Here is a 20,051-nt window from a genome sequence, read left to right on the forward strand (position 1 = left end):
ATATATTTATAAACTGTATATATAAAGCAAGATAATCTGAGGCTTTATAAGATTTCAATTAAAACATCTCATATATCAAAATATTAAACTGGGCCCTGAGTGAAACTGGGAGTCATTTACTCATAAATCTGATCATTTAACCAGATTAACCTGTTTTGAGGCTCTGGATTTAACTTAACACATAAGAATTCTTTAGTCTTTTTAAAACTTTTTCTTACAGATTTTTCAGGAGAACAGAGGTATAATTTAATCTTTTTGTTTTTGAGGGAACTATGAAATCTGATGATGACCCCCCTGCTATTCCACCAAGACAGCCTCCTCCTCCAAAGGTAAAACCCAGAGTTCCTGCTCCTTCTGGTGCATTTGACGGGCCTCTGCATAGTCCACCACCGCCGCCGCCGAGAGATCCTCTTCCCGATACCCCTCCACCAGTTCCCCTTCGGCCTCCAGAACACTTTATAAACTGTCCGTTTACTCTTCAGCCACCTCCACTGGGACATCTTCACAGAGATCCAGACTGGTTCAGAGACGTTAGTACGTGTCCAAATTCTCCAAACACTCCTCCTAGCACACCCTCTCCAAGGGTACCACGTCGATGCTACGTGCTCAGTTCTAGTCAGAATAATCTTGCTCATCCTCAAGCTCCCCCTGTTCCACCAAGGCAGAATTCAAGCCCTCACCTACCAAAACTGCCACCAAAGACTTACAAACGGGAGCTTTCGCACGCCCCATTGTATAGACTGCCTTTGCTAGAAAATGCAGAAACTCCTCAATGACCCTAGCCATATGTAGTCATTGACACTGGAATGGTATTTGTAAAGTTTTTTTTTTTAATTTATTCAAAAAAGGCATAGTATTTTAGTACTTTTTAAAAATAATGCTCTTACAAAAATGCTACTGATCAAATAAGCTTTTAAAAATTGGAAAAATAAAAATACAGAAGTCCTTTACCATTATCCTCAGGTGATCAGTAGCATTGCCTTGTCTTGGATCCTCAGTGCTGCCCAAAGGCCAGTATAAAGAATTTATATTTGCACTGTAGACTCTGCTAAAATATGGTTTAAAGTGACATTGATTGCACTGAAGGGGGATAGTGCATTTGTGGAATTTTTCAAATTTGAGTAACAGATGACTTTTTAAGGCAGTGAATTTATACACATATAGGGGGTGTGTGGTGATACTGAGTTTTAAGCCTCTTTGACCATCTTCTAGTTTTTACATTTAGGAAGATCGTGAATAACACCCACTGTTCTAAAACTCTTTAATGCCATGTCTTAAAAGCCAGAATTTGCTGCTGAAGACAAAAGTGAAAAATAGAATGAAAATAATAGAATGCACTGTTTATTGTTTTGTCGAAATGTAAACAGACTACCTAACCCAATCATAGAGGAAAAAAGGGCATATATCTTATACAGATGTGCCTTTTTGTTTTTGGAGACTATGGTGTCTTTAGCTAACGAGTTGCCTATTATTTTGGAAAACAAAGTTAATATGCCATACATGTACAGTTTTGTTTATATTGTACATTTAAAGATAATGCTAATAACCTATATAAATTTATGTGACTCAAGGCCTATAATACAGTCTGCTACTTTACTAATTCATAAAGCTGGAGGATAAGTTTCTTATGGCATAGGAACCAACTTTATTGCCTTCAAAACCAAGTAACTTTCTCTATAAATCTCGTGTTAACTAAAAATTTTTAAAGTATTTTTTTAGATTGGTAATATTTAAACCAGCAGACACTTAAAGCTTTATTAAACTTTTTAATCAGAGACGTGATTAAAACTTTTATTTGCCATTTGTACTCCTTCGTTCTAAGTGATGAAAAAGCGTGTTTTCCTCTTAATGCCATAGCAGCAGTTGTAAAGTAGCCAAAAGCCACATTGTTTATTTACTGGTCTGTGGCCTTTTACTGTGCTTTGTATCAGAGTTCCTAACAAGATTAATAAATCACCCCAGTCTTAATTTTTAAAAGACGTTTAAAATATGTGTTTTCATTATAAGGAACAAGGGGGTAAGATTGTTGAGTTCTGTAGAAGTAATATATACACACATTTTCAATAATTTGTGCAATTTAAGTTCCATAATCCCAAAGAATTTAAGTGATGTAAACTTCAGAGGGATAACTTTTTCTTCAGCGTTAAACGCAGTCACAAGCTTCTTGCAACCATTTTTACGCATTCTGAAGAAAAATTAGGAGCATGTTAGGAATTCTCTGTAAGCAGGATTATAGCCATCCTTGGTAGGATCTTGGAAGCTGCCTTGATTTAAGGCCAGTAATAAGAACAAAAAAAACAGTGTGAATCAACCTCCGACTAGATAAAAACACTCAGGTTGGCTTTGTCCGGAAAAGTAATTTTAACTGCCCGTTCGTCGAGGCCGACTTGTAATTTAGGGGAGAACGAGGCGGTTCCGCGCGCAGGGTAAGCCTTGGCCTGCGGCTGCGCCACGCCGGTGGAACGCCGCGTTCCGGTCTTTGTGCCTTCGCGCACGCGCAGTGGCGCCAACTCCGCCTCCTGGAGGCGCCGGGCCCCTTGTAAGGCGGGGCCCGGGGCGGTCTTGTGGGTGTGACGTCACTGCGCTCGACACTCAGTGTTGCCGGGCGGCGATGGCGGCTCCCCTGGAGTCCTCCGGGGAGGAGCAACTGCGGAACTTTGTGCGAGTTTTGGAGAAGCGAGATGGCACGGTGTTACGACTACAGCAGTACGGCTCCGGCGGCGTGGGTTGCGTTGTTTGGGACGCTGCCATCGTCCTTTCTAAATACCTGGAAACGCCCGGGTTTTCCGGCGATGGGGCCCACGCGCTGAGCCGGCGGTCGGTGCTGGAGCTGGGCTCTGGCACCGGGGCCGTGGGGCTCATGGCTGCTACCCTCGGGTAAGAGCTTGGCGGGAGGGGACGCCGCTTTTCGGGAAACCCCGGTTACTGGCTTCCCATCCTTGTGCCTACACCTCAGTCACCGTTATTTTATAGGGCAGATGTCATAGTCACCGACCTAGAGGAATTGCAAGACTTGCTGAAGATGAATATTAATATGAACAAGCATCTTGTCACTGGTTCTGTTCAAGCCAAGGTACTGAAATGGTTTGTATGGCCTTTCAGCTCGTTTTAAGATAACTGTAGTTTGCTTTAAATTGTGTTACACTAAAAGCATGGTTAATACGAAGGGGACTTTCTGGGTCTTGTTTGTAAAACAGGTAAAACAGGAATATTTTAAATTAGTGAAACAACAGTTTAAAATATTGGTTGACATTTTTAAGGGGGGAAGAAATAGAAGACTTTCCTTCTCCTCCAGACTACATCCTGATGGCCGACTGCATATACTATGAAGAGGTGAGTATTTAATAGTGAAGGCTCTTCCTTTAGAAGATTTAAACCGTATTTGGTGGATTCTAAAGCACGCATTTCTTCACATTTTAACATCTCTGAATGCAGGATATTTGTTCCATAATTGATGACACAGTAAAGAGAAAATAAAGGTCACCAGGAACTACATATATATACACTCATGATTAACATAAAGGCCCATGAAGCATATTGAGAGAAGTGTTATGTGCATTTTGCGAGAGGTGTCTGTAAAATTTTTAAAGGATTTTGCCATTTGGATCTCCTGTAAAAGACTAAGATTTCTTCTTTTTTTTTTTTTTTTTTTAGTCCTAGTGAATGTGTTAATCATGACATTAATAATTAAGTTGCATCGTAAAGAATTCATTGTTCTGTGGCAAGATTTATTATATTTATATAATGATTTTTTTTAGAATATCAGTTTGTGTAGTGTTGTGAGCATCACTCATTTTTTTCAATAATGAGCATTGAACCAACTTATGTTCTAGTTAGGGTTGGACTTGCTTTTGTAGGTAAATTGTTGATTGTTTAAATCCCAAGTTAAATCAGATTAAATTAAATTTTAAGAGTGCAGTCAATTTCATTTGTTTACCCATGGGGACTCCAAAATGCAATCACTTGAATCCCTTCTCTGGAGACTGAAATTAATATGATGGTTGATTAGTTAAGAAGAGTTTACTAATCATCAGTTACAGAGCTGTAGCTACGTTTACTTGTTTGGATTGATTCAAAGCTGGATGAATTGTAGGGAAATTATAATTACCCCCCCACCTCCCCTACTCCCTTTTATAGTAAACATAAATTTTTAAAAGTCATAAAAACCATATTCCTTTTTGAACAGTCTTTGGAGCCACTGTTGAAAACCCTAAAAGATCTCAGTGGATCTGAGACTTGTATTATATGTTGTTATGAACAACGAACAATGGGAAAAAATCCAGAAATCGAGAAAAAATATTTTGAGGTGAGTACTCTACTAGATCTACCTTTGTAGTGATTACCCTTCAGAGAGGCTATATGTGACTTTGTGTTAAAGTGTATTGTGGTAATTTTGAGTAGGGAAAACATTCTGCTTGTATGAACCCAAGGAGAGGATCAAGATCCTTCATAGCACACCATTCTAATAACCGCCAGCCTCCCTCCCCACCGCCTTTTTTTTTTTTTTTTTTTTTTTTTATGCGTTACGCGGGCTTCTCACTGCCGCGGCCTCTCCCGTTGCGGAGGACAGGCTCCGGACGCGCAGGCTCAGCGGCCATGGCCCACGGGCCCAGCCGCTCCGCGGCACGTGGGATCCTCCCAGACCGGGGCACGAACCCGCGTCCCCTGCACCGGCAGGCGGACTCTCAACCACTGCGCCACCAGGGAAGCCCCCCCACCGCCTTTTTAATCTTTTCTGGTTATTTATTTTTCTTTTCTAACTTGTCGATCTGTAAAACAATGTAAAATAATAATGTGACACCCTTGTCTTTCCTGAGAAAGTTTTCAGCGTTTCTTTATGAAACATGTTGCTGGCTTTTAGGAACATGTTAATGATGTGTATATTATTTTTGGAGATGACATCATAGAAACATGACATGTGGTATCTTTTTATTTTAGTGTTTTCCACTGTATTTTTATGATAGCTTTGACCAGTGTATCCTACCTATTTCGAGATTTTTTTTTTTTCTTTTGAAAGAATTAAAGACCCACAGGAAGTTGCGGAAGTAGTACATAGAATCCCGTTTATCTTTCACCCATCTTCCTCCAGTGGTCACCCAAGCCCTTTTTATGGGCAAAAATCCACCACATTACAAGTGACTCATAAGCGTCCATCTGTATAGCCTTGCAGTTTTATCCTCTGAAAGGGTTACTTTGGGTAAAGTGACTCTTCATGACTCTGCCTCAGATACATGATGAGATGTTTTTTTAAATTTTATGTTTTTCTTGAATATGAAGAATGTTAATAAACTTCTGAAATAATGTATAATTGAAAATTTTATTTTATTAATCAATTTCAGTTGAGTTAAAACATGTAAAATGCACATGTATCAAGTGGTTAGCTGAGTTCTTCATGTGCCCCTCCCCGGTCAGTACTCCAGAGGTAACCACCATTCTGATTTCTGTCACCACAAGATAGTTCATATTATTAACTATAAAGTATATCTTTTTTAAATTTATAGCTTCTTCAACTAGACTTTGACTTTGAAAAAATTCCTTTGGAAAAACATGATGAAGAATATCGAAGTGAAGATATTCACATTTTATACATCAGAAAGAAAAAATCGGTAAATATGTATTTGGCTTTTCATCCTCTGAAGCAATTTCATTAGCTGGACACTGTCTCTGAGCTTGTGTGTGATGTAGATGTTAATTTTCAAGTGGGGAAACAGCTTTGATGATTCACTGGACTCGGGCACTAACTCTCAGTGTTAAGATTGCCTAACCTACCTGGCCTCAGGTTTTTCCTCTAAAATAAGGCAGGCTTCTTTTGTAAGGGTCTTTTCTAGCTGTAAATTATATAGCTTTATTATTGGGCATTATCTCAGACAAGGAACTTAACTCTTTATAAATTTCTGTTATCTGTTAGAGGTTTTAAAATGCCAGTTCTGTCCTTCGTGAACTCTCTCCAACCATTCATATGTTTTTTAATGGTCCAAGTAAACTATAAAAAGGTAGATCTGTCCAATAAAGAAAAATGCATTCAGTTAAGTAGAATTTATATATGTTCCCCTTTTTGGTTGCTTCCTTTGCCTGTTATACTAATTACATTTTATGCACATTGCCTCTCCGATGCCTAGAATTTGAACCTGTAGAAAGGAAGAATTGTATCTCATCCATTTTTGTCCTCCAGCACCTTCTATATATGTGACTGGTATAAGGCAGGGGCAAGATGAGTTTTATGAATTGAGAGTGCTAAATTTACTTAGTTCCATTTGTTTCTATTATCTTTCCTTTGAATTTGTGATGAAGTTTTCTGATTATGTGAATTCTTGCCAAAAGCAAATAATGTGTAATTTTTGGAGTCAAGACTAGGTGTTGAGACTGTAAGGAAAGAAGAGCTGTAGGATTAGTAATTCAGATCAATTATTATGTGGCATGGCGCTAGAGACAAAAAGACAAATTTAAAATGTTTTGTGCCTTAAGGGATCCAGTTTTAGCTGAAGCTGTTGTATAGTTTTAAAAGTAGTTTTTTTTTTTTGAGGCATAAAGATTTTGTGTTTCCTAAATATGAAGGCTTTTTTTTCTTCAGAGAATCATTTGTTTCTTTAACTTGATATAACTTACATACTATAAAGTTTACCCTTTTAGAGTTTACACTTCAGCAATTTTTAGTATATTCACAGAATTGGACAACCATCACCACTTTTTAAACATTTTCATCACCCCAGAAAGAAACCCCATACCTGTTAGCAATTACTTCTTTATCCTGCCTCCCCCAGCCCCTGACAACCACCAGTCTGTATCTCTGTGGATTTGCCTGTTCTGAACATTTCATACAGATGGAATCACACATTATGTGGCTTCCTGTGTCGGGCTTCTTTCATTCTGCAGTGTTTTCAAGGTGCATCCATGTTTTATAGTTGAATAATATTCCTTTGTATAGATATTACCACATCTTACCCATCCATTCATCAGTTGATGGGCATTTCTGTTGTTTCCACTTTTTGGCTCTAGGGAATAATGCTGCTGTGAATATTCATGTAAGAGTTTTTGTGTGGCACATGTTTCAAATCTCTCCAGTGTATGTATACCCAGAGTAGAATTGCTAGGTCATACGGAAACTCTACATTTAACTTTTTGAGGACTTCCCAAACTGTTCCAAAGCTACTATACCATTTTCCTTTCTCACCAGCAATGTCTGCAGGTCGCAGTTTCTCCACATCCTCACTAATACTTATTGTTGTCCATCTTTTTTATTGTAGTCATCTTAGTAGGTATGAAGTGGGTTTTATTTCCCTAATGACTAATGATGTTGAGTATCTTTTTTTTACTGAACTTTTGTACATCTTTACAGAAATCCTTTGCCTATTTCAAAATTGAGTTGACTTTTCACTGTTGGGTTGTAAACATTCTTTATATATCCTGGATACTAGACCCTTGCCAGATATATGACTTCCAAATACTTTCTCCCATTCTGTGGGTTGTCCTTTCGTTTTCTTGATAGTGTGTCCTTTGAGGCACAGAGGTTTTTAATTTTGATGATGTCCAATGTATCTGTTTTTTCTTTGGGTGCTTGTACTTCAGGCATCAGCAAAGACCATCTCTAAACATTATGAATGGCTGTTCATTTGAATTGCATTAACCATTACTAGGAATATTACCTAGTATTAAGTACCCGGTAAATACTTAATTTATGTTAAGAAATCAGTGTTTTAAGGTTTCTATTTTTTTCTTATAGAAATTTCCATCGTGAAATCTAGTCATCTTACCCAAGCCTCTAGCAACGTGGGTAAGCTAACATTGTGAATGGAGCATGTGAATACAGCATGGGAAGATTGTGTTCACAGATTTTTCCAGCATGTCCTTAGGGATCCGATATATAGACAACCACCACGGGCTGCCTGCAGTACAAAAAATGATTGACTGACTGCCTACCTGCCATTGGGCCTGAAATCCAACTTAGTTTACTTTTAGCTCAGCATCAAGTTCTGCTTAAAAGAAACATGTTTCAGTCACTTCTCAAATAAAAATAGGTACTGAGGTTAGCCTAAAGTCTGCCAAAAATAGTGAAAGTAGCATGGCTGACTTGGCGTATTTTCAGGAAAGTAGAGATAAGTTGATCCGGTTTCTAAAGAGAGATATCAATTACTATTTAATAATGTTAAAATTCAAATCAATAAATTTTAGCTTGTCTTCAAGATAAATTTAAAAGAAGGTTTTTATTTTAATGTATTTATGCAGTGGTTTTTATCATTAAGTATCTTCCACTTCATTGCTTTTAAGATAACTTTAATACTTGTGTTCTTTTACTTTAAAAAAAAAATGAAAATACTGTTTTGTGGCCAAGTTCTGTGCTTTTCCTTCACCACACTGACTACAGTATAATTTACTATGGGAGTTAGATAGTAGATTATACCATAGTCAGTTGATAAAGATGAAAGTAAGATATCGGGAGACTGGGAGGGAGGAAAAGGTATCTTTACAAAATTGTTTATTTGAGAATGGAGTGAATATAAGAAGTCCAGCTTCAGGCTCTTGCATTTATGTGGCTCATGCACTTTTCCTCACGTATAGCTTCCAGGAAAATGCGGCTAAAGTCACTGGTGTTAACTTGTTTATATGAAACAGAGAAAAGTATTTAAATGACTACAAATGTAGTTCTGTATACATTTATCAAATGATTTTGATTCTGTGTGGTCTCTGTTTTATGTTCTCATGAGAATCATCTGTTCACAGACTGATCTATCAGGACTTCAGTCGCATGGTTCCAAAGTGTAATGGTAACCAGATGGAATTCTGGTACTTACAGGCATTGGTGCTAGGTGGCACAATGTATATGTTAAAATAAACATTGTTTTTGAGATCCTGTGACTTTGAGAATGTTTCAGAAATAGCTTTTGAGAAAATGAACATTTAAAGACGGTGACTGGTTTCCAGAAAGAGCAAAAGCAGCCCTAGAGAAATTAAAGATTGACATCAAGAGAACAGTTCTTTCCTTCAAGCTTGCTTCAATCTTTAATGTTTGTTCTGCTTTTTTTTTTTTTTTTTCAAACTGCTCTTAGCATTTCATTAAGCAGTTTACTAAGCAGTTAGTGTAACCTAAGTATATGATACTTTTTTAGTTGCAAATAATACCAGGTATTACTAGTGAAGTCTTAGAACAAACGACCACTTTCTGGCTTGTTTCATAACATTATAGAACTTGGTAGAAATTAGTTTAACATTCACCAGCAATAATAGTCCATCCAGATTCCTCAGATGCCTTTCACCCTCCTCCCATTTTCACTGTACTTCTAAAAAGAGTCGCTGTGGGTCTTGCCTGAAGTGCCCTTGACAGTCCTGTAATGAAAGCCCAGCTCCTTTACCTCAGACAGGTGACCATACACCAAAACTTCCTGGAGGGCTGAAGTCAGCCTCTTTGCAACTTAGCCAGAATCACACCCTTGCTTGTGTGTGCTTCCTCTTCTTTCATGTCCTATTCCCACTCCTTTACTTATCACCTCCTTAATAAGTCACTTGCATACATTCATTGTCATCTGTTTCTGGGGAACCAACCTAATGGTACTGACTACAGAATTAAGTAATTTGTAACAGAAAGTCAAGTGAGTTTTATTAGCTTATTCTGGAATAAGGCCAAAGCAGAGGTTAAAAGGTGCCAATCCCCACGTTCTAGGATCAGAGAACCACGGTGATGAGGACCAGTAAGCACTGCAGGGCTTACTGAGGGGTGCCAGATCAGATAACACATGCTATCACTAACCACCATCCCACAGACACCTGGGGAGGCCTGGGAGCGGTCTTCTTCTGGAGAAGTGCAGTGTTGGGGAAAGGGATTTAGTCCTTTGAGCTCTCATGAGGGAGGGAACAGAGTGCATCTGTACTCAGAAACCACAGGAGGGAGACCTGAGGGAGTAATTCAAGGCCCAGGATGCCTCCAAGAAGGGGAGACCAGCACCTTTTCCACCTGGTTTGGTTTGTCTTTACTCAGCAGATGAACACATCTGTTTAATCCCAGAGCATGGGAATGGCCCTGTGGGGACTGTCAGGCAGAGAGGCATTAGAGATGGATCGTGCCGGCCTGAGGACTTCCGCAGCAACATGGGGAGGTTAAAAGGCAGGTGATGCAGCAGGTGAGTGAGGTGTGGTGCCACTGTCTGGGGGTCAGCCAGAATATAGGCAACTTTGAAATCTCAGTGGACTGCCAGGGCCAGGAGGAACTGCTCAGTAGTGGGCCTCTGGTCTTCCAGGCAAGCGGGGGTTACCGCTGTGCACAATGAAACACATAAGCAGCTTACCACAGTGCAGTGATGGCCAATTAGAAAGCCACCCCCCAGTAAGGCGGTGCTTCTCCAACCAGCTGTACATGGAAAACTAAAAGCAAGCAGACCATGTCCAGGTCCCATCCCAGTCCAGTTAAACCAGAGGCATGGTATTTTTTGGTGAAGGGCTCTGGATGGTTTTTATGTTTAGCCTAAATTGAGAACTACGGCAATAAAGAAACCTCTTCTAGCATCTGCCTCCTAAGAAGGGAGCAAAGAAAAGGAAAGAGAAGTATAAAAACCATCTGTGATTAAAGTGGGTCTATACTTTAAAGGGAGGGAAAGAACTTTGAATCCGATGTGGCATTTTCTATGAAATAGGTTTTAAAATAAACAGGGCTGAGTTTTAGAAACTAAATATCTGAAAATTTAGAGAATCTGGCCGAGAGGGTAAAGGTGATGCTACTCAAGAGTAAGGAGGGATTCAAGAGCTGGGAAAAGAAAATTGTTACAGGTGTAGCCTCCAGTGACTATATATCAGTTATAACTTTGAAGTCTTTTAAGGTTACATAGCTTTAAATCTTAACCTTCTACAGTTCATTACCAAAGGTCCACGGATCATATGTTTGGTGAATTTGGGAGTGAAGTTAGGTTATTTAAAATTATTTTAAGAAGTATTAATAATCCAGAATGACTGTTAGTACGGCTTTTTACACAGCATACCTAGTTTCCTTGTTAAATGATGTCACATACAGTATTAACTCAGACTACAGACATTCATTTAAAGAAAAGTATGGGTCATAGAAATATGACTGTTGTTCCTAAGGTTCCCTGTAGATGGCATTGCTTGACTTTGTCTTTAAACAGTTTATAGATAGGAAGTTGTTAAAATAGAATATTTTGAAATGGAATCACACTTGCATTTTAAAGGTGAAGTAAGTTAGATTTTAAACAATAAATGTACCTATCATGAGTTGCTTTCAGAATATTATGTGGTTGTCTTAGTTCGTTTGGGCTGCTGTAACAAAATACCATAGACTGGGTGGCTTATAAACAACAAATTTATTTCTCACAGTTCTGGGAGGCTGGGCAGTGCAAGATCAAGTTGCCAACTTCCTCATAGGCAGCTGTATCATTGTAACCTCACAGGACAGAAAGGAGAAGGAACTCCCTGGGGTCTCTTTTGTAGGGCACAAATCCCACTTATGAGAGCTTCACCCTCTTGACCTACTCGCCTCCCAAATGCCCTACCTCCAAATAACATCACACTGAGGGACTAGGTTTCAATATATGAATGGGAGAGTGGGGGGGGGTACAAACATTCAGGCCTTAACAATAGTGTAAGTGAAAAGGGATTTTTTTCTTATAAAATTGTATTTGATTTATGTTCTTATTGCATTTTGATATGCCTTTTGAAGTTTTGACTGTCATTCATATAGCTGCATACATTGCAATTCATAAACCATTTCTCTGCTATTGGTATCTTCCATGAGAGACAGACATTGCAAAGTTCTAAAAATTAAATTCACCTTGAAAGTACCTTTTATATAATGCGTGATCTTACATCTGAGGTACTTGAAACTTCTAATTAATTTCAATTAGTTTTTCAAACCAGTATACCTTCTTCATTAGAGTAGTAAGTAGCTTTTACATCAAAAGACTGAAGCTCTGTCTTTGGCTATATCACAGTTCTATAACTGATATTTGACTTTCAGTTTTAATTTTTCCTCAAGGAACATCAGGATTTGAAAGAGTTTTTGATTCACTGATAATAAACATTTTAGAAGTAGAATATTCAGTTTTCATACCATAGAGACCTTCAGGCTATATTTGAATTAGAAAAGGTTTGTGGCAACAGAATTTTACTGAAAATTAATCAGGTAATGGAAAGACAGTTTTCACTTAAAATGATTTTGGGTAGGAAAACAAATTCTGAAATCATTTTCACCAGTTAGGTTAAAACTGTTAGGTATTTGGGGTCATTTAAGACATTGTCTTTAGGTCCTTTTGTGTTGAAGTTCTGGTAAAGATCTAGTGAGTCCATCAACTGTGAGATACATTTTATGTAATTCATTATTAATAACATAGTTTTCAAATAATAGGTTTTAAAATATGTTAGAGCAAAGTATCTCTATGATAATGTTTTTCTCACAAGCATTCTGAAAACTATCAGCACAAGCCTTGATACCAGATTATCTGCATTTAAATCCCAGTTCTGCCATTTACTTAGCTCTGTGACTCTGTGCCTCAGTTTCCTCCTATGTGAGGTGAGGATCATAATAAATTGCCTCATAGTTTGCCATGGGGATTAAATCAGTTTAATACATGGAATATCTGGCACACAGTAAGCCTTCAATAAATGTTGTGATTATACTAGAGATGGAATTACTTTACATTAGGGGATGGGAAAATGTAATAATGCAAGTCTGTGTTGCAGTGTGAAATCTGGGCTTTTTTTTTTTTTGCGGTTCGCGGGCCTCTTACTGTTGTGGCCTCTCCCATTGCGGAGCACAGGCTCTGGACGCGCAGGCTCAGCGGCCATGGCTCACGGGCCCACCCGCTCAGCAGCATGTGGGATCTTCCCGGACCGGGGCACAAACCCGTGTCCCCCGCATCGGCAGGCGGACTCTCAACCACTGCGCCGGCAGGGAAGCCCTGGGCATCTTTTTTTAGAGTATAGAGCCTTTATGAACATCACTGCCTCATCATGGTGGGAATGGCACCTGGGCTGGGAGGAGCCTGAGAACACTGTTGCACGGTACTGTTGAACAAGTAAGCAATTTAGAAAGAAGGAAAAGGTATAGTGGAAGGAAAACCTTTGTTTGCTGTTCATTTTTATGGTTTTAAAGCAAGTGCCATGAGCATTCAGAGGCCAGCAAAAACAGAGGAAATCTTCATTTCCAAATAACGGAGCCTGGGCTTGCTGGCTGGAGCTCCAAGATTCCACCACCCTGGACCCTTAGCGAATTTTTCCTTCTGTGGTTCTTATCTGTATTAAACTGAGACCAGATAAGTAGTAGATAAGTGGCACCAGGTCATTTTTCTTAAGTCTGGGGCTTGATATATCTGCATAATTACTTTCAGAGTTCAGATGTGTTCATTCTAAACGAGCAAGGTGACTATGAAGTACTTGTGTAGCAGTTGCCTCCTGGATAAACCGTCTTTTACCATGTAATCAGTATATACGATGGGTTGCAGGAGCTTAGTTTAATCCCTCAGGCTGACTGTGTCTGTACCAACAGGTAAGAATGAGAGTCAGAACCGTGAATTGCATCTGCTTCTCCGCCAGCCAGAGTAAAATAGCACAAGTGCTTAACTGCATTATATTAAACTTTCAAGATCTTTTTGTTTGCAATTGATGGAAAAGATTGTCACGAACACTAGATAGCTGGCCTTAATTTTTAGAAACATCTATTGCTTACCTGTAATACACTTACTTTGGTGAAGGATAAGTTCACACTTTAATATTCACAAGGTTAGAAACAATGATATTTCTTCTTTGCAAAACAAAATTAAGGCTTTTGAAAAAGAGCTGTTCTAGATGCAGTCCTTACAGGGTTAAATGTTGAGTCCTTAGCAGATTTCCTTCATGTCATTAGCTCTAATGAAGTACCGCTGGCAGTCTGTTAAACCCTTGACGGGTCAGTGCTTTTAAAAACTCTTGAGTAATTTTTTAAAAGTTAACTTTTATTCCAAGTTGTTAATCTTCTGAAGTCCAGGCATTTAACAATCTGAGTTCCAGGTTCATGTGTTGGCTCATTGGTGCTTTGGATAAATCATTGCCAGAGTTATGTGCATATAATACACACAGTCCCATGTATCTACATTCAGTACCTGACCTTGTTCTTTTAGGAACGTGTCCTGAAAACCTGCTGTACTGCATGCACAGTACAGTTGCATATTGGGGCGCACCAAAATAAATAGCACGTTTTATCCAAAACTTAGATGGAGAAGCTTGATATTTACATTCCAAGTGAGTGTAAAGAATAATCTCATGGCATGTAATGGACATTGAACATAGGCCCGGTTTCTTGAAACTTAGAAACAGGAAAAACAAGTTTCACACTCCCATAAATAATAAATGTTTAACCAGAGAATGCCTTTAGGTTTCAGTGACATTTATGAACATAGGTACGATGTACTTTTTAAATAGCTATCATCTTTCTAAATCTTGCCACAAGGATTTAAAAAAAAAATTTGCCGTTCAAAACTCCTTTCACTCTCCAGCATATCTCTGACACCCACATTCAGTCTGTTACTCTCTGTCTGAAATAAGTGTCTGGTTGTTAACCTTAGATTCCAAGGAAGAGAGAACAGTGGAGGCTTAGTGTGGCTGGTAGGAACAAAATTCCAAATTAGCTCTGGAAGACAGCCCCAGATCTGTTCTAAATCCACTCACCTTCCCTTTATGCACCCAAGCTTGAACATTCTGTTTTTCTCCTAAGGAGAAAATGGCTCACTTGACTACCACCGAATCTAGCTGTACATCCTTGAGCAAGTTAGTTTCTCTGAATGTTAGTGTCCCTCTCTGTAAAGTGAGAATGACATCTACTGGACAGCACTGTGGTGATAGTTAAACTAGATAATATATGTGGACAGGGGTAGGGAAGAAGGCATCTCCCCAGCCTAAGCCTCAATTATTTGCTCTGAGAGTTCAGACTGATCATCTCTTGCAAACTAGAGGTGCGATAGAAGTCATCCTAAGTAAACAACACATAGCCTGGGCCAGAAAGAACAAAAGCCTCTATTGTCAGAAAGGCGGGATTCCCAGTATAGCAGCATATGCCTGTCATTTACCTTTACTCCCACCTGACTTCTTCACCTTCTCTTTAGACTCTGCCTTCATCACAGGAAGGGAGTAAGAAGTCACAGGGGAGATCTTGCAATTCTCTGGATTCTAACTGCAATCCGATTGTAGGTTCCCACTCTCTGGCCCTCTGACTCTGACCCCTCTCCTAAGCTCTGGCCTCGCCTCTTCAGCTGCCTGCCTGATAGCTTCCTCTGCTCGCCCAACTGGCAGTATTTTTGTCCTGTCTTCCTCTTTTTACTGCTGTCGCCTAAGGCCAGGCCTCATTACCTCTAATTTATGCTCCTGTAATGTCTCCCACTTGCCATACCTCCCCACACACCTGTGCAAACAATGGTGCCCCAGCACTCTCCTGACTTGGAGTTCCAAACTGTTCAACGTCCTGCTCAAAAACCTCCCCAGAGGCTGCCAGGTGAAGTAGAAACTCCCATGCTGGGTATTTGATACCCTCTTCATTGTAGCTCCTTTTGCTTCCTTCTTTCTCTCTCACCAAAAACTGACTTTTTTGGATGTACACAGTGTGCTTCACTGCTTCTGTTAAAACAGAAGCATGATCTTTTTGTGTAGTGGATATTTGTAGCAATGACTTCTGTCCTCCATCAGACCTTCTCCCAACTGACTGATGAAGACTAAATGTCTGTCTGAGAGCCCACTGCACTGACCCCTCTGCCTGCCCCATGACCAAGCCCAGCCAAACAGCCTCATGTCCCCCACCACAGTTTAGGTGTGGGTGTCACATGACCGACACTAACCCCACGGAGCCCTCCTGGGTAAGAGGCACTTCCTCTTTTCCGGGGTAGCTAATGCTAAGGATAAAAGTAAGACTTGAGCTGCCCCAAAATAAAAATCAACACAGACGAAATCAGAACCTAGGTGCAAAGAGAGAAATCAGAACACTGTCCTGATGATTCAGTTTGAGCCTCTGAAACCAACTGTGCCAGAAGCCACCTGCACCCCTGGACTCCCAGTTGTATAACCTAGTTAACTTTGTTCTGCTGGTTTGAGGTTGGGTTTCTCTTCCCTGCCATGGAGCAGGTCCTAACTGGTAGGTCCTTCAAACTTTTCTGCCTTTCAAACCCTACCCCTATCTTATGATCCGTCTCAACCACTACTTTTCCCAAGAAGTGATCTGCTTTTTAAGTCTTCATTTTGTCCATAATACCAGCTAAATCATCCTAGCAACTGATTTACAAGCTTCCTAGAATAGTGTTGGTTGCTGATCATACTGTGGAAATCTTAACCTATGAAACTACAGAAGTAAACGTCATAAAACTACTCAGAAAGCAAAAGTGAAAAAATAACCCATTGTGAGAGTGGTTTAACTGTGTTACAAAAGAGCAAACCCACTGCCTTTGCACCCGGAAAATGTTCAGGCCTCCCCCACTCCATCCCCATCATGGGGTTGTTACTTAGCACTGAGAAAATGAATTGTTGAGAAAATGAATTGCTTCAGAGAGAGTGGATTCTGGGGTAGGAGTAACCCCTGTGGTTAGGGGGGCTGCCTGAAAAGTGGAGGGAGAATTACAGCACGTATTAAGTGAGGTCTGAGATCTGGAAAGCAAGAGTGGGAGCAGCAGCGTCATCTAAGAAAGGTTAAAAAACTTCTTTGCTGCTTCTCATGGGTTACAGGGAAAGCCTACATTTAGTGTGAAGTTTTCATTTCTTACCTCTTTTAATACCCTTTAGTTACGCAGCTTTCAGGAGAGTCTCATACCTGGGTCGAGCCTATATGTGGTGGCAGAAAGTGAAGAGGCCAGTGTAAGAAACATACTTACCCCACCTTCACCCTGCAGGGCTACCCACAGGAAGGGAGCAGCATCCTCTGCATGGAGATGGGTCTGGAAGGCCCGGCAGAGCTCAGCAGCTGGACAGGGCAGAGCTGGAAGGGCCAGGAAGGGTCCCAGGGCTGCATGGGCCACAGAGAGTGATGCAAAAGAAAACCTCCCCTTCCCAGTATATGCTAGAGCAGGGCTCTGGAATGGAGGCAGACCCCTGGGGTGCAGATGTTACATGCAATAAACATTTTACTGAACTTGAGATGTAATCATCATGAGCCGTCAAGGTATTTGGAAAGATTGACGTGAACCTAATTTTTTTTTAAAATATCACCAGATTTGAAACTGTCAATACAGTTTATACTCACATGTTATTCCAAATAAATCGGTAGGGTAGTTTTTAAAATTAACTGTGACTTCTTGTATGGGATACCTGAGGTCCTTATGTTGTGACTATACAGCATCCTAAAACCAAGTCAAGAAAAAAAAAATCTAAAGACATGAATTTAAGTTTCCAGAATGATCCCTGACTCTCATAAGGGCTAATTTATGAAAGACATAAGACAACCATTCATTTATTATTCCCACAATAGAGACCTGGGTTAATTTTAAAGGCAGCTTTGATGATTGACAGATGATTGGCTGCAGTTGTAGCAGAATTAAATTACCAACCAATAGGAAACCAGATTAAATGGCGTTGCATATGGGTGAGCTTGGGACTGTCAAATTTGATGTAAGTTCTACCTTATGTGATCATGCTTAATGTGATCAGGGCTAGCATAAGACCCAAGCTAATAGCTAATATTGCCACTTAGCAATTCAGAGCTTTGCTTTAGATAAAGATCTCTGCCCAAGCCTGTGAAATGTGAGCAGAGAGTATGATGGTGTGTCCAAGGGTGGAGGCTGTAAGTAGGTTTGTAATTAATTGATAAAAGCCTGAAAGAGAAAAACAAATACCGTGTGCTAACACATATATATGGAATCTAAAAAAAAAAAATGGTCCCGAAGAACCTAGGGGCAGGATAGGAATAAAGACGCAGACGTAGAGAATGGACTTGAGGACACGGGGAGGCGGAAAGGTAAGCTGGGGCGAAGTGAGAGAGTGGCATGGACATATATATACATTACCAAATGTAAAACAGATAGCTAGTGGGAAGCAGCTGCATAGCACAGGGAGATCAGCTCTGTGCTTTGTGACCACTTAGAGGGGTGGGATAGGGAGGGTGGGAGGGAGACGCAAGAGAGAGGGGATATAGGGATATATGTATACGTATAGCTGATTCACTTCGTTATACAGCAGAAACCAACACACCATCGTAAAGCAATTATACTCCAATAAAGATGTTAAAAAAAAAAAAAAAAGCCTGGAGGAATTCTACGGCTTTATATTTCTTACCAGTGTCTCTGGAGCACAGGTGTAACTTGCCAGGTAGCCTTGAAAAATGTGACCGTTATTCTTCAGCAAAAAGAATGGCATTGTTCGTGCTGTCCTGCCACGAGGACCCTAGCAAGGAGAGTGGGCTTCCATAAAGAGCCCAGGACTCTGGCCTGCTCAGCCTCCCCTGGTAGGGATGGGGACAAAGTGGCTCCAGATGGCAGATCTCCCCAGAAACACTTCTCCGAGCACAGGAGAGTTCCCACGACTCACTGGACTCAGCTGTGAGTTCCCAGGGCGTTTTGCTACCACCTTTCCAAACAATCAATGCCAAGTATTGACTGTGGTGGCCAAGTATTAGGACAGTGGCCACGCAGACCCCCTCAGGTCACCCTGTCCTTCTCCTGATTAAAGATGTGCCTCGGCAGTGTTTGGTGGAGATGTCCTGGTCTCAATAGAAGTCTGAGGGTGAAGGCTGAACTCCAGCCTCTGCTGTTGACTAGCTGTGAGTCCTCGGGCAGGTCCCTGGGTCTGAGTTTGTTTCTTCATCTGTCAGATGGGGATGGGGATGGTGGTGGTGACATTTGTTTTGCCCACTCACAGAGTCCTTAGGATGCTCAAACAGGAAAATGGATGTGAGAGCCCAGTGTTGACCTGAAAGCTGGGTGGAGATACGAGTTATTGTGTTTGGTGCTTACATCTGACAAAAGGCTTGAGCTTGATCCGTTTTCCCCCTTCTCAGCCAAGTGTGTGCCATTCTAAAATAAACAGAGGGGAATCTACTTCATCTCTGATGAGCAGGGGTCTTAGCCAAAGGTCTACAGAAGGGAGGGGAGAGAGACTGTGGATCAATTCCCCTTGGTCTCTCAGTCTTTCTTCTTTTCACACCCTAGTCGATCTTGGGCCAGATCTTATCAGTCGTCCCCCTCACTCTCTCATCACAACAGACATACAAAGTCACCATCTCTCCTCATTTGTGTTCAGTGGGCCAGGCTTGTGGCAGGTGCTGGAGACACCCGTGGGTTGTGAGTTGCTTGCTGTCATGGAAAGGAGGAGGTTCCTGAAAGGAGTGAGTACTCTAGGACAGGGCGCAGAGCGTGCCGAGCATTTTACAAATACTTCTTGTTGTTATTGTTACTCTCACTATGGGAGCATAGATGATTGGCCTGGTTTTGCAAATGTGTTTCCCTCGACTCCTCCAGCCTATCAAATGGAAGGACTCCTCAACTCAACACTGCCGTATTTCATTGTTCTTGAAAGCATCTAGGGTAGCAGGTCTGCCCAGGCAGGCTGTAGACACTGCTTGGCTTGTGGGGCTCTGGGCCTGATTTAAAGCTGCCCAGCCTTGGGAAGCCTGCCATTTGGGTCCTCAGAGCCCCGAAGCCTGATGTTGGACTATGCCGGCATCCCATACATTCTCTACTGCCTTCCTCCCGCCAGGGACACTCCTTCTCCACAAGAGTGTCCCCAGTCCTGACAATGTGCCTTCATTCTCTGTGACCCCCAGCTGTGGCAGGGTGGTCGGGGGTCCCTTTGGTCCTTGCTGCTCACTGTGAGTTCATTAATTCGCACTCACGGAAGCCCTCAGTGAACACACAAGGGTGCTCTTCTCCCGATGCCTCCATTTTAGAGATTCTCTTCTGTTTGTTTCCAGTGTGGCTCTGGTGACATGTTTTTCATGTTTCTACCTTGTCTCACTAACTCCTTGGCCCCCTCCTTGAAGACAAGAACAGAGTCTTCTTTACACCCTTCATGGTCCTTGCACATTTCACTCGAAGAATATTCCATTAACCCAACTATCTTTTCTTGAGTGCCTGTGATGCTTGTGGTAGGTCCTGGAGGGAATACAAAAA

The 20,051-nt window shown here is 40.9% G+C and overlaps 2 protein-coding genes across 3 annotated transcripts in view; both read left to right on the plus strand.

The window, feature by feature from the left end:
• Positions 1-776, plus strand: part of SOS2 (SOS Ras/Rho guanine nucleotide exchange factor 2) — a 97,823-nt gene extending 97,047 nt beyond the window's left edge. For both annotated transcript variants that reach the window (XM_065871318.1, XM_065871319.1), the window contains one exon: positions 267-776. In XM_065871318.1, coding sequence (XP_065727390.1) covers positions 267-776 — 510 coding nt within the window. The remainder of the gene's footprint in view (positions 1-266) is intronic.
• Positions 777-2,602: 1,826 nt separating this feature from the next.
• VCPKMT (valosin containing protein lysine methyltransferase) lies at positions 2,603-8,294 on the plus strand. The gene is made up of 6 exons (XM_065872298.1): positions 2,603-2,877; positions 2,974-3,084; positions 3,261-3,333; positions 4,187-4,306; positions 5,502-5,606; positions 7,721-8,294. Exons 1-6 carry the CDS (start codon positions 2,612-2,614, stop codon positions 7,733-7,735), a joined length of 690 nt encoding a protein of 229 aa, XP_065728370.1. The 5' UTR covers positions 2,603-2,611; the 3' UTR covers positions 7,736-8,294.
• Positions 8,295-20,051: the final 11,757 nt, after the last annotated feature.

Source organism: Phocoena phocoena, chromosome 2 (genome assembly GCF_963924675.1).
Source record: "Phocoena phocoena chromosome 2, mPhoPho1.1, whole genome shotgun sequence".
NCBI classification, from domain to species: domain Eukaryota; kingdom Metazoa; phylum Chordata; class Mammalia; order Artiodactyla; family Phocoenidae; genus Phocoena; species Phocoena phocoena.